The 14,412-nt window shown below is 34.5% G+C and overlaps 1 protein-coding gene across 3 annotated transcripts in view; it reads right to left on the bottom strand.

Moving 5' to 3' along the window:
- Positions 1-469: 469 nt before the first annotated feature.
- The window catches only part of LOC118271278 (transient-receptor-potential-like protein), a 38,659-nt gene continuing 24,716 nt past the window's right edge, over positions 470-14,412 (bottom strand). For 2 of the 3 annotated variants that reach the window (XM_050695792.1, XM_050695793.1), the window contains exons 16-24: positions 14,038-14,230; positions 13,322-13,428; positions 11,818-11,964; positions 11,204-11,352; positions 9,704-9,869; positions 7,050-7,147; positions 6,585-6,716; positions 4,703-4,861; positions 470-960 (exon numbers count right to left, since the gene is read on the bottom strand). In XM_050695792.1, coding sequence (XP_050551749.1) covers positions 805-960; positions 4,703-4,861; positions 6,585-6,716; positions 7,050-7,147; positions 9,704-9,869; positions 11,204-11,352; positions 11,818-11,964; positions 13,322-13,428; positions 14,038-14,230 — 1,307 coding nt within the window. In that variant the 3' untranslated portion in view covers positions 470-804. The remainder of the gene's footprint in view (positions 961-4,702; positions 4,862-6,584; positions 6,717-7,049; positions 7,148-9,703; positions 9,870-11,203; positions 11,353-11,817; positions 11,965-13,321; positions 13,429-14,037; positions 14,231-14,412) is intronic. The other variant, XM_050695794.1, reaches the window with a different exon arrangement.

Genomic DNA, 14,412 nt, shown 5'->3' on the forward strand with positions numbered 1-14,412 from the left:
TAAAAATTCAGAAATTCGTCAAATTAATGAATGAATGTATAATTATTTTTGGATATTGTATTGTATTTTAAAGTCAAAATAATTTATTTTTGAACTGTAAACCTAATTACTAAAGAAAATCTTCACATTTTTTTTGTTATTTCAAGACATCTCTCTAAATTAAGTCACATATACTGAGATAGAATACTACAAGTTTTAAAACCAGCTTTTTGGTTTGCCTGTGAACAGTAGTCAAGGTCAAATGTAAATACCTATATCTAAGTAGACATTATAGAATAATAATGGTTGTTTTAATTTGTTTCGGACAAAGTTACCAGATTAAAATTTCAACCACTCTCCATTTGTCTTACAGACGAAAGCTGTTACGATGCTGGAAATCTAAAGGCGTCCTGTATCTTTAATTTTTAATTATTTTAATGTGATTGAAATAGGACGATAAACTTACGATTTTTTTTCTTAACAAACACATTTTTGGTTCTTATTTTATTCTGTGTAAAAATCAATTCTGAAAGTGAACTTTACAAACCTCGGGCAAAATAATATTTACTGTTATTTCTCTTTAAAAAACAAAATGTTACTCTTTATACTTACTCTTATTGTATTTCTAATATCCAAAGGCCGTATTTTTATTTAATTTTTTTTACGCAAATTGTATAAATTAATTAATATCTGTTACTCAAATCATATCAAATGAGTTAATTTAAGTTACTCAAATTGTATCAAATGAATTAATTTCTGTTACTCAAATTGTATTAAATGAGTTAATATCATTGTAGAAAGGTACAATATTATAAGGAATGATACCTATAGCCATCCGGTCTTCTGTTGTCTCTTAATGGTCTTGATGTCGTCCAACTTCTTGGCTGGACGGAGTGGTTCGGGAGACGCTGGTGGTATCAGCTGTTCCGTGGAGGAGGTGGAAGTGAGGCGCTTTGGCGGGGATGGTGGCGCTGGGGCCGGCTGGTGAAATAATGGTATTGTTAGATAAAGTTGTATATCGACGGAATTAATCGAAATTGTAACTAATGTATGAGAACCCAAGAAATTATTATAATAAAGGCATTACGTCTCACAATGTGCACCTCTGCCTACCCCTTCGGGGATTAAACGCGTGACGATATGTATGTATGTATAACCCAAGAAATGAAACGTTTCTTTTTTTCAATTTGGACTTTTGTCAGTTAGTAGGTATTGCTACTTCGCCGTCGTTATAGGTATTGTAGAGGATTTATTTTGTAGAGCTTTAAAATAAAAGCAGAGGCGTACTATACTAGAGTTACACTATATTCAGTTTTCATGTCTATTATGGAATAAAGCTGTTATAATTTTAGACCGAAACCCACACTATTACTGCGTATTTGATAATCTGGAAAATCTAGGAAATGTAGTGTCTGTTTTTGGCATTTAAATCCTTAATCTTGTCAATTATTCAATAGTTAGACGTTGTTGAATCACAAAGTACCTAAATTAAACGTAATAAGTCGTATGGACAGAAGCACTTTTGTAGGTCTTCTTTAATATAAGGGTTTCTTATTTACATAGTACCTATTACGTATATCATAATTAAAATAATAGTACCTTATTATAAAATATACAAACGAAAATTAAATACTATAATTTCCTCGCTTCATCTAAATACAAAGCAGGAAAGTAAAACAATATCAAGAATTAATTATGGAAATCTGCAATTTTAAAGGATTTAGCTGAAGGCGTTTGTGAAATATCTTGTTACGTTTTACGGTGAACCAAAGTAGACGGTTAGGAAAACATTTAACAAAGAATAATACTTATATAATAGGAGTTTGAATAAATAAAAGGAATGAGGAAGTATAAAGGTAATTAGTATTTCAATACTTTGTACCGTTTTATGGTTACAAGTATGATGAAATTAATAAACTGCCGATTTCCATAACCGATTCTCAATACGAAATCTTTAGTTTAAGATCAATTTTTGACATTAGTTCTATAGAATTTCTATCAAAAATGAAGTTCGATCCAAGGATCTGAAACCCAAGGTGGTTTATTAAAGAGGCAATTACATTGTATTAATTGTGTTACTACTACAAATTTGAGGGGCAGAGTTTCCCGGTTTGTGATTTCAGTTTTTACATTGTATTTTTGTTAAATCTGTAAAAAGTGAAATAAAATTCTTATTATATTATTACCTAACACTAAAATTCAGCAAATATAGACTTCTTGGGCAATAGAGAAATACTAGGATTTTCCAAAATTCCAACGAGTAAGAAAAACTAATTTTATACAAGTATAAAGTCGCGGTAAAAAGCCAGTGTATCTTTTCTCTAGAACACTAATTGAGTACGTTATTAAAATATCATGCTGTGAACTTTCATTAAAGAAGCTACCTATGTTTTAAGCTATATACGTACGATACGTTGAGGGTGGTAAATTAAAATCGGGGTTTTAATAATTACTGCTCTTTAAATATCTAAACTAATATATAAAATTGGAGTGTCAGTTTGTAATATTGAAAATAACCATACTATATGCATATGAAAATACATAGGTACGATACAAACTCCAAAATAATGTTTCTTAAAATGTTTGTCTGTCTGTTTGTTTGTCATTATTCTACACATATATAACGGGTGTCCCAATAAGAACGCAAGATTTAAATTTGGCGGCATTCGAAGTATCATTCTTTGACATTTGAACACGTGTTATTTTTTGTTAGTATAAGGTACGAGGTTAGTAAAAATGGAGCGCTACACGATTAAAAATGAGCCAGGTCAAGCGATGGTTTATGCGAATAAGCCGACGACGACTCAAGCCTTAAAAAGGAAATTGGACGCTGTATTAATGAAATACCGCAGCATTTATGCAAAACGGTCATTGAAAATTTCATTGAAAGATCGCGTATGTTTCAGCAAACCAGCGGCAGCCATCTGCCCGATGTATTGTTCCATAGATAACCTCATCCTCTCTACTTTACGATATTATAAAGCTTTCACGATTTTTTAAAAAATATCTGCGTTTTATTTAAAATTTAAATCTTGCGTTCTTGTTGGGACACCCTATAGTATATCGGAAACTCATAGACAGAAATAAACATGGTAAGTATCCCGTCTTAAGTTCTAATGTTAGTCTTAACTACTTTATTTTTGACTAGCTTTTGCCCGCGACTTCGTTCGCGTGGAATAGTGACTTCCGGCAAATTTTTGGTTTTAACCACATAGTTCCCGATCTCGCGGGATCTCTTCAAAAATGAGATGTGGAAGATATTCCAGGGAACTCTTCAAAAATCAACATAATGAGCTCTGCGTTTGAATTTAATAGATGTATACTCACTTAGGGCATTGAAAAAATAGTTTAAAAACGGACTTAAACTAACTTAAAACTAAAGAAAGCTACGAATTACGAATTTATAACAATTAAAAAAGAAATTATATTACAACCTATCCTCTATGCTATAATAACCAAGCTTAAACTAAATAATTTAAAAGAAACGACTTAAATCTAATCTAATTAATTTATAAATTAGACTTACAATTTTATTAAAAAAACTAACTACAGTAACTACTAATAATCGATATCAAACTAAACCTACGTTAAATAGTTTAACCAAAAAACCAGGAAAACCCAACAAATAAACTTATTAATTGACAAATACAACGAAACCAATTTAGAATATACGAAACAGCAGGACCACTACAGACAAATAATCATACGACTGATAATACACTTTTTCTACGATAGTACCGAAGCGCTCGGCCGATACCCAACCAAATGAATGTAACGAAACCATAGCGCGATCTATTTCGATCCCAACGCCATCTATCGAGGATAAAGACAACTTGGATTATTTATTTATACTCCGTTCGGGCATTTTCTTTGTACTAAAAGTTTAATTATATTGATATTATTTTTTTCATACCTTTTTACTATTTATTTACTTTTTTTCGATGAATTAAAACAATAACATGAACCGAAGTCGTGTAACGATCGACATAGAATTATCTATACTCCGTTAGAGCATTTTCTTTGTACTAAATGTTTTATTATATTGATATTATTTTTTTCATACCTTTTTACTATTTATTTACTTTTTTTCGATGAATTAAAACAATAACATGAACCGAAGTCGTGTAACGATCGACATAGAATTATTTATAAATAATTTATTTCTTATTTTTATTTTTTGATTTTTGATTTTTGAAATAAAAATATATCTATGTCCTTTCTAAGGTTCTAAACTATATCTGTACCAAATTTCAACCAAATCCGTCAAATAGTTGCGGAGATTAATGGTATAAGCATAGAATGTTCGACGTGATTCTTTAATTTGACATAACTTTTTTATTTATGAACCGATTGACATGAAACAAACACTAAATGTAAATTTAAGCATCCCACAATATATTCGTGAAAACCGCATCCAACTCGGATCAGCCGTTTCTGAGATTAGCGCGCACAGACGAACAGACAAACAGACAAACAGACAAACAGACAAACAGACAAACAGATAAAAAAAAGTTAATTACATTTTTGGGTTCGACATCGACATAACAATAACCCCTGCTATTTTTTTTATTTTTATTTTCAATGTACAGACAGCACTTTTCTACGATTTTATTATATGTATAGATCTAGGAACTACCAAATTAGATACACTTAGGTAAAGGCTAGAAATTATTTTCACGGATCACATATTTTTTTATTTACTTCTTAAAATATGTATACTTACAGGCACTACAGCAGAAGTGGAAGGTTGTGGAGACGCCACCCTGGGCGGTGGCGGTGCCACTTTAGGTGGTGATGGTGGCTTGGCTGGTGCCTCCGGAGCTGGGGCCGGTGGGTGCACTGGAGTACTTGGTGTTACCTCCATAATTGGAGCTGGTGGGGCCTGAAGAATTGAGATGTTTTTGGTCAAATATCGGTCTGTATTAGCAGATAATTGATACTAGTTTTATTTGCAATCATTGACGATTGTGCCAGTATATGTATATGATTGTGCCAGTTATTATGATTATTTTTCTACGTTCAATATTTAATTCTACAAAAGTACATTAGTCCAAATTTTATCAATGTTTCAAATCTCATTCCTGGAAATATCAACCACGTCTTATTTTATTTACTAGCGACCCACCCCAGCTTCGCATGGGAACAATGGTGATATATTATTACGTACATATTATACATATAAACCTTCCTCTTGAATCATTCTATCTATTAAAAAAACCGCATCAAAATCCGTTGCGCAGTTTTAAAGATTTAAGCATACAAAGGGACATAGGGACAGAGAAAGCTACTTTGTTTTATATTAGGTTTTGATGTATAAACTAATGCAAAAAGGGACATGTATTAAACCCTACTAACAGTTACTTCGAATACTAAAATCGACATATCCAGGGCTTGAAGGTAAGCCGAAAGTTTAAATATTTAATGAATACATGCCATTAATTGTTATGAAGTTATTCTTAGTCAAGCACTTAATAGTTTCTTAGTGGTGAATGACTTCAATTAAAACTTTGGAAGTTGTCAATAATTAAGAAGTATGTTGTAGGTACCTATCCTATATATACGGTTTAAAAGATTATAAAGGCTTGGATTTAGAAGAGTGTCCTGAATAAAGACTAAGGTCAGATGTTATTGTAGATTTCCACCAGTACTTGCGACAAAATGTAGCTTGGAAACAAGTGAATCTGACTATAATAATCAATATTCATAAATTAATATATAAGGTGTTCTAAACTTATCTGCCACGGCTTTAATAGGAGGTAGTGTTGTGTTTGAAGATTACAATAGTAAATATAAATGATTGATTATGATATTATTATTTTTTTCATACAAAAGAATCTACGTGTGAGTTTGTTATGAAAGAAACGCATCGTGCGAATTTGTGAACCATTTTATGCAGAGTAGAGTGAATGTTTGTTTAACTTCTTTATGTTCTCAAATTAAATTATCTGGGTAAATCTTTAAACACAACACTGCCTTCCATTAAAGCCGTGGCAGATAATTTTAGAATGGCTTATATATAAATAGAACCTTCGCGCCATCCTTTTTAGACATAATTGAGTTAAATTAAAGGAAACCATTAATTTTATTGAAAGTCAATACAATATGAAATAACTAATTTCGATTTAAGTCTATAAAGAGAGTTCTGTCTAAAAATATCTTCCGTTATCTATATTCTGTCTAAATTAGAATACAATCTATCGTACATTTCGAAAGTAGAACGTTTGATAAAAAGATTTTGAACTGAACTATTGTGACAAAAAACGATTTGCAGTATTTTTATTCAGCCTTGTTGGTCGAGTGGTCGCAAGTGCGACTGGGCAAGGGGTCTCGGGTTCGATTCCCGGGTCAGACAAAGGACTACTGGGCTTTTTTTCAGTTTCTGGAAAATTTCTCCCAATAGGAATTGTGCCCAATAGGCTCAAGTATTCAAGTATTTATTGCATCCATAATGTACACAGGTGTTAGAAAATACAGTATTTAGTCACAATTATGGACCCTGTCGGGCACAGCAAAAGCTCACCCCCTATTACTTGGGACTTATGACACAAATGGTGAAAAGTGGGTGTACATATACAATGGCATTACGTGTCGTAACCGTGCCTTACCTTAGCCTTCGCCGGCGGTGGTGGTGGTGGAGGTATGGCTCCGTCAGCCGGTTTGATCTCAGGAGCCACTGGTCTGGCTACTGCTATGTCTTCTGGTGACTTGGCTTCGCCTTCTTCGGGCTTGGCTGAACCCTGAGTTTGAGAATAAAGGAATATAATTTGAGGATTACCACTACAAGAGACGTCACCTATGATGTGGAAGCTACTTTTTGCGCACACTATAATTTAGAAATGGTTGTAAACAAGGATAACTGATTTGTACGGTTGGCACAGGGCTGCCGCGTAACGTGTAGCGGGTTCAATTCCCGCACGGAGCGAGTCTTTGTGTGATCCCCAAATTGTTGTTTCTGGTCTGGGTGTCATGTGTATGTTACGTTGTATGTTCGTAAACGCACCCCTGACTCACAGGAAATCCCAATGTGAAGCAACGATATTTGTTTTTAAATCCTTAAATTATCAACTTACGGATTCATCTCCGGATGATGGTGGTCCCGGTGACTTTCGCTTGATGACCTTCGGCGGTGACTCTCCCGGCACACGCTTCGCCTTCAGAGGACTTGGATCTAGAGAAAACACATTAATTAGGCATAACGTAAATTCAATAATACGTAAATATATCTAAGTATCTTTTGTCTAAGCTCCATAAAAGGTAAAGCAAACTCGTACTACGGGTACAAAGCAAATCAAAGTTGTTATGTAAACAGTAGTATCATCACGCATAATCATTAATCATAGATAGACAGACAGCTTGTCGACTGCTTGTAACATTGTAATCAACAACCACTGTCAGGAACCAAATTACAATCTGCATAAGTTAGTGCGATGTGGTTGAAATTGATTTATTTGAAAAGGTAATTGCATAGTTTCTACGTAGGATAAGTACGTATCTAGCCCTAAGTTTAATGTAGTATTATAATTAACTTTTCCTGTCTTTATTGATTTAGTTATTTTTTTATTATAAGCCAGGATCTACAGTAAATACAACCATGAGAACACCGAAACACTGAAGTCAGGCTCGTCTCAGGGACATGTATGACCTTTGATCCCGCAGCGAAATAAATCATAATTTTGATCTAGTTAACAATACTGTACTAGCGCCCAAATACTGATATACTACTCAATTTTAAGTTGTACTTAAATATCGTGCTATCTCTGTCTTTTAATAAAGAATTGATAGCGACAGAACTAGTCTTGAGAGCATCTTAAAATTGAGTAGCATTTGAGTATTTGGACATAAGTTTAATAACCTCGGTGATCCATTACACGTAAGTATGAATAGCCAGAGTTCGCCAATTCAATGCCTGGGTCGGGTGAAGACCAATGGAAAATGTTTAATTAGAAATAAATCTCATAATTAACTTCATACGAAAATATAATTATGACGTAATCCAAATATGTTATGAAAGCAACATCTTCATTTGTCCAAATCAAACATTAATTTATTGTGTCTATTTGAGATGGGTAATGGACAATGACTAAGCAGCTCGGTTCCAAGAAAGCTGCCTTAAGTGACCACTTACGACACCCACGCGACGTCTGGCGTAATGCCAAAGAAACTGGCTAAGTGTGAGTTGGACTCACATGAAAAGTTCCATAGTTATGTAAAAAATGACACATTTTTGTGTAGGGTTTAGTATTTATGTTTATTATTTGTTGATACAGTCCCAATCTTCCCAAACCCTGATTCCCCAACAACCCTTAAATTCCTAACCCCAAAAGACCGGCAACGAAATGTAGCGCCTCTGGTGTTTAAGACCGTCCATGGGCGGCGCATTACTTACTATCAGGTGATACGTCTGCTCGTTTACCGTCGTGTTCCCATAAAAAAATTACAGGAGTTTAACAAATTACAACTTTATTAATGAAAATTTTAACTGATGAACAGCATTCTTGCTTTCCCAATTTGTGATAGGACAAAAATGTTATACAAATTAATGTGTAGACCATAAGTTCGCAGATGTAGACTACTATTTAGACCATTAGTAACTATTTAGTTTGGTTTTTATAAGTTATTATGATTTGACCGGCACGGAGCGATGTTGTCTTTGAGGTGAAAAACAAGGTGAACTGTCCAGCTATCACGGTTTTGGTAATAGACAGTCTGAATACACATAGACAGCAAAACCTTATTAATAGAGTCCCGTTTTACCTTTTAGATGCGGGACCCTAAAAAATGTGGGATAATATCATGGTAGGTAAATGTAGTGTTGTGTAACATATCGTTAGGTAAGAAACAAAATAAGGTAAGACAGATTGTTTTCCCCAAGGTAAGTAGAAAAACGTTGATTAATGATGCGTCAGATGCTTTGATCATGTCGTATGTAATGTTATGTCTTTTGCTTTATAGTCTCCCTTAAATATAATACATTTATGGTAACTATACATAACTAACTATACATTTATGGTAACATATATGGTCAGAACGTAAGTATCTGCGTACATATTATATCGGTATACCTATATACCAAAATTCTAATCAAAACATACAAGGAATCTGTCACGAAATATCCCGGAGGCAACTTGTATTGTATTTAGTGGTCTGTCGAAATGTGGTTTCAGTAGATCAATATGTCTCAGTGTATCTACTGTCTAATTTAGTCTTCTATTCTATGTTTAAAGGAAGATTTTAGTATAATTTATATATAATGCATAACTAGAAACACTCGTGAGACGTACTAAATTGACTAAAGAATCACGGTTTACTCACGTATATTAATGGATATAAGCTCTACTAGTTTCTTCATCATGAGCAGTCAAAATTAGTAGATCTTTTTTCTATTAATGTATTTGAGTAAACCGCAATTTTTTATTTAAACTAGAAACAATTATTTTTAAACCTACTAACTCATTTTAAACCTAATTAATGTTTTAGTTTTAAAAGTACATTTCTAAGGTTTAAATATCCACTAAATTTAGCATATCACCCGATTAATGTCCTAGAGTTGCAAAGTAAGTATTATTGAGTATTTAGGATATTTATTTCAGTAGAAAAACTTTCTTGTCACTATACTAATGATGAAAATGGGAATTTGAACTGGCAATTACCAAATCAAATCAAATTGCCTATTTCGTCATTAAACTAAGGTAATGTTATCTAAATGATTAATTTCATGACTAACCTGGTTGTGGTGTAGTGGTGCTTTCGCCCGTAGGACTACCGGCTTTTGGCACCGGACTGGCAGCCTTTGGCACAGGACTGGGAGCTTTTGGCACAGGGCTGGCGGCCTTTGGCACCGGACTGGCAACTCTTGGAGTAGGCACTGGTGATGGACCTTTTGTCGGAGTCTGAACAAATAACAATGCTGATAAAATTGATGCTACGCCGTAGTACGTAGTCATTGTAGCCGGCGTAGCAACGTAGCGGTGTAGTTCTATTTAAAGTTAACTGTTTCATTTTGTTAATATTGTTTCTTTTAAGTGTTTTAAGTGAACGTTGTAACAAAAACAAAAAGTGTGTTTGATAATGTATCAAATGGATTTTGTAAACATTGTTACCAAATTCGGGATCATTAGTTCATCTTCCGATTTCTTAACTTCTAAATATCTCATATACTTACTTATAAAGTTACCTAACTGTGATAAATATTAGCACTGAATGTAAGACACTTATATAACCTCATAACATAGTGACAGGGCTTAATTAAAATACAATTATTTTCCAAAAAATCTTATTTAAATTTACGCCAATGTGAATCCTCGAAAGTTTCTGGAATGATGCGTTTGAAATAGAAAAAAGTGTGAAGTAGATATGATTCAAAAATAAAACTTTTGGTTAAAAATAAAATAGCTTTGCTTACAGCGTAATTGTGTTCTACTCGCTATTAACCTCTTGCCTGCCGGTATACGAGACAAAATAGAAAATACATCGTATCTCACGTAAATATACGTTCGCGGCATACCACGGGTTAATTGTGTTATATTCTTAGTTCAAGAATTCGTATAGCAAGACATTTAAGTAAGATGTGATCTATAATTATGTTTGAATTAGGTACAGCTCAAACAAAACTGTATTACTTTCATTCATAACCACGCTTGTCTCCCATAGGGATAGGTAGTGACAATGGAACCAATTGCTACGAATCTTACATCTTTCACTTTATCAACAGTCATCAGTAATTTTAATTTAATTTTCATGCATGCTCGTCGGTTAAGAATACTTTTAAGTTAAATTTATTAAATTTTCTAATTAAAAAAAATCTTAGCTAAGCACGGAGTCTGAAACTATGTCTGCTATATAAGGATATATTGTATGTAACCTATTCATAATCTATTTAATCCTCATTCTTCGAGGGAGCAAGTGCGACTGCCGGACAAGAGGTCTCCAGTTCGATTCCCGGGTCGAGCAAAAGTGTTACTGGGCTTTTTTCAATTTTCGAAAATTTCTCAGTGGTTGCTACCACTGAGAAATCTGGAATTGTGCCCAGTATATGCCTATAGGCCCACCCCTATTACATGGAACTTATTAAAGTGGGTGTACATTATATAGCGGCGTTCCGCACCGTAATGTGCAACTCTGCCTACCCCTTCGGAGACAAAAGGCGTGACGTTGTCCTTCTATTTAATCAAACTTCCACTTTTAAAAAATAAAAGATACAATGTCATTCGTAAAAAACACTTGCCTTAGCAGGTACAGGCGATCGTGCCGGCGATGTACCAGGCACTGGTGTGGTAGAAGCAGGGGTCGCAGGTTTGGGCGACACGGGTCTACTGCGAGCGTCCGTCGCTGACAGGAGAGCACTTGCAGCCATACCTGCTCCGCCGTTGTCTCCTAAACGAGGATGAGAAGACTATATAGAGGCTAAAGAAATAGGTACGGTATTGAAATGCCTAAATGAACTTCTTCATTTGTCACTTACAATGGAAAATTAATAAATGTAAATTGCATCGTGGGCTACCCGACGTCGCCGCGTCTGCGCACGCTGCTCATGAAGAAGAGTCCCTCTTTGACTCGAAACTAGTAGAGCTTTCCTCCATTAATTTACGTGAGTGAACCGTGATTTCTAGTTAATCAGTTAAGTTTTTGAAAGAAATTCCATATAACTAATGCCCCAAATCGATCTACATCCACAAAATTTTGATTCTACAGTTGTACGACACTCGTCGCTTCGTCATTTGCCGTGCAATGTTGCTTATGATTAAGAGCCCCTAGCGTGGCTTGAAAGTAATCAAAGTATCTCGTAAAACAATTACATTAGTAAACAGTAAAAACTCAAATCATCCAATATTAACTCACCTGGTGGTTTCCAAGGTGACTTCGGAGGTGATGTAGCCCCTTCAGGTTCAGCTTCCCCAACTTCCGTGGAGATATCCTTGATCAGCTCCAGGAGAGTATGTCCAGGACTGATGGGCATCTCAATCGGAGTCCCCACTCTTGAGCCTTCTAGTCAAAGGATACGTAGTTAGGGAAGGTTTGTAATAGTTGGTGGTAGTTTGTAGTTGGGAAAAATTTTGATGTGCCAATTGGGGAGTGACAGTATATTTTAATTATCAGTTGGATATCAAAAATTTTGAGATCGAATTAAAATGTAGAAGTCTCGGCGTGCTAACAATAATGCAGATTGCAGTCAATCAGTTACTAGTTTACAGTTTTTTTTTTTAATAAATTCAATAGTCGGGCTGGACTCTGGCACGGTTATTGTATAATAAAAAAAAACACATCCAAAATATATACACTTATATGTTTAAACATAAAAGTACTGAATATACACATTAAGTAAATTCATCTAAATGCAACACAAATTGGACTAAAAACAAGAGCGCGTTTAAAAATATGGCCAGAAACTGTATAGCTATTCGTCATGATGTACTGTATTATATTAAGCTATTTTGGTGATAAAATAGAAACACAACTGAATAGGTATGTTAATTGCTTTGCATAAACCTCTTAAGGAAGTTTTTCTCGGAATATTTTTCGGGAATATTCTTTTATTCGAGAGAAGTTTCAAGTTATCTGCAACTTTGACATTGGGGGATGTGCTAATGTTAGTCGTTGCCAAATGAATATTTTTGTTTTTGGCAAATGTACACGACTTAGCGGCACCAACGCAACGTCCAAAGCTTTTGTAGTTCTGTTTCTATTATTTTGTAAGTTAATTTCGTATGCAGTTTCCTAAATTAAGAATTTATTTGCTGACCTAATTGTAACTTTATGATAAGTAACGGAAGTACCAAATTCTTTTAACTTAAAGTAAATTTTTTAACTTTGCTAGTATCTAGATATTGAATCTCAGCTCTTTTATTACATCTTTAACTTTTGGAGATGTTAATAAAATGTATGTTAACTGATGTATCAAAGTGCTGTGCACGTCTACAAGTGAAAAATTCAAAACTTTGTTTGTTCAGACCGATTCCAGGCGCATCGTATTTTGCGGAATGCTTGCTCATAAATATGAGCCTCTAGCATGGCTTGAAACTAATCGAGTTCCTCGTCAAACAGTTACGTGCGCAAGCCAATAACATAATAATTACTTTATAAGTGCAACAAACAATATAATATTAAGTATACCTAGCTAAATACATCGTTACTAGGTGTTTCTTTAAATAAATAAATTATATTCCAAACTATAGCCATATCCGTTTTAATACATTAGTATAGCTTAACAAACCGTTGCTTGGTGTGTCTTTAAATAAATAAATTACATTCCAAACTATAGCTGTATTCGTCGGTACTGTAAAATTTAAACTACTGTATACATATAAGTAGTTGTAACGATTGTAATGGCTCAAAATATGATCACCTGGCAGTGGTGAGCGAAGCACCAGCTTCCTAGCTTCCTCCATAGCGCGCTGCAAGTTCTGCTGGTTCTTGAACGACTCTCTACTGCGACAGCGGCCGATCTGAGATCTGGACAAAAATATAGTAAGTATATTTAAGTTTATTTAATATTGGATTGAATAATGAATAATTAGTTAAATATTTTTAAGTAAAATTCTCATTGGCTGAGTGGACGCAACTGCAAATACGAAATCAGATAATAAAATCAGAACGGGATATTATTAGGATTTTTAAAAATAATATTTCTAAAATCTTCCAGTGGCATAGCATATACGAATACTTCACACGACACTTCAACAGCCCCTAAGTGGCCACTGCTGACCAAAATGCCTCTTCTCACATGGAAGGTTTAAACATTAATCGCTAAGCTTGCTCCATGCGGGTTGGCGATTTCAAACTTATAATTAGCAATTATAAGCCCAGGTTTCCTTAAGATGTTTTCCTTCGCCGTTTATCAGTGGACTCTAAATAATCTTAAAAAGTACATAATATATAGTTAACTCGGAAAAAGTAACATTGGTACATTGCTGTTAGTAGGTTTCAAACCCGGCTTTGGGCCACCACGAAATGTAAGAACACTTGCAATGGTGACAACTTCACATCATTTATTAATACCTCTACGTCTAAAGCTTTTACGAATATCATTCTCAAGTATATACATAAACAAATACAACTCACGAGATCCCAGTACTGGCAAGCGTTTGATCCCATTTGGCGTTGGTAGTGCTTGCGACTGCCAACTTGGCGATCCTCCTGAACCTGGACAGTCCATCCTCATCGGCCGGCTTCTCATCATCCAAGGACACCGGAGCCACGTGGAAGTCCTTCATCAAACGACGCTCCCATACCTTCATGCGTTTGCCGAGAACCACTACAAGGGAAATAAAATTGTTAAATGTTATGTAGAGGTTTTAAGTGTCAATTAAGTACTAGATTTGTAAAATAGGTAGGTGCTTGATCTTAGGATTTTCAAAAAACATTACTACTCGATTCATAAAAAAATTAATACCTTTTTTGATGTATAGGAATAGATTCGGTTCGTTAGTCTCGCCA

The sequence above is a fragment of the Spodoptera frugiperda genome, chromosome 9 (assembly GCF_023101765.2).
Source record: "Spodoptera frugiperda isolate SF20-4 chromosome 9, AGI-APGP_CSIRO_Sfru_2.0, whole genome shotgun sequence".
In the NCBI taxonomy this organism is placed as follows: Eukaryota; Metazoa; Arthropoda; class Insecta; order Lepidoptera; family Noctuidae; genus Spodoptera; species Spodoptera frugiperda.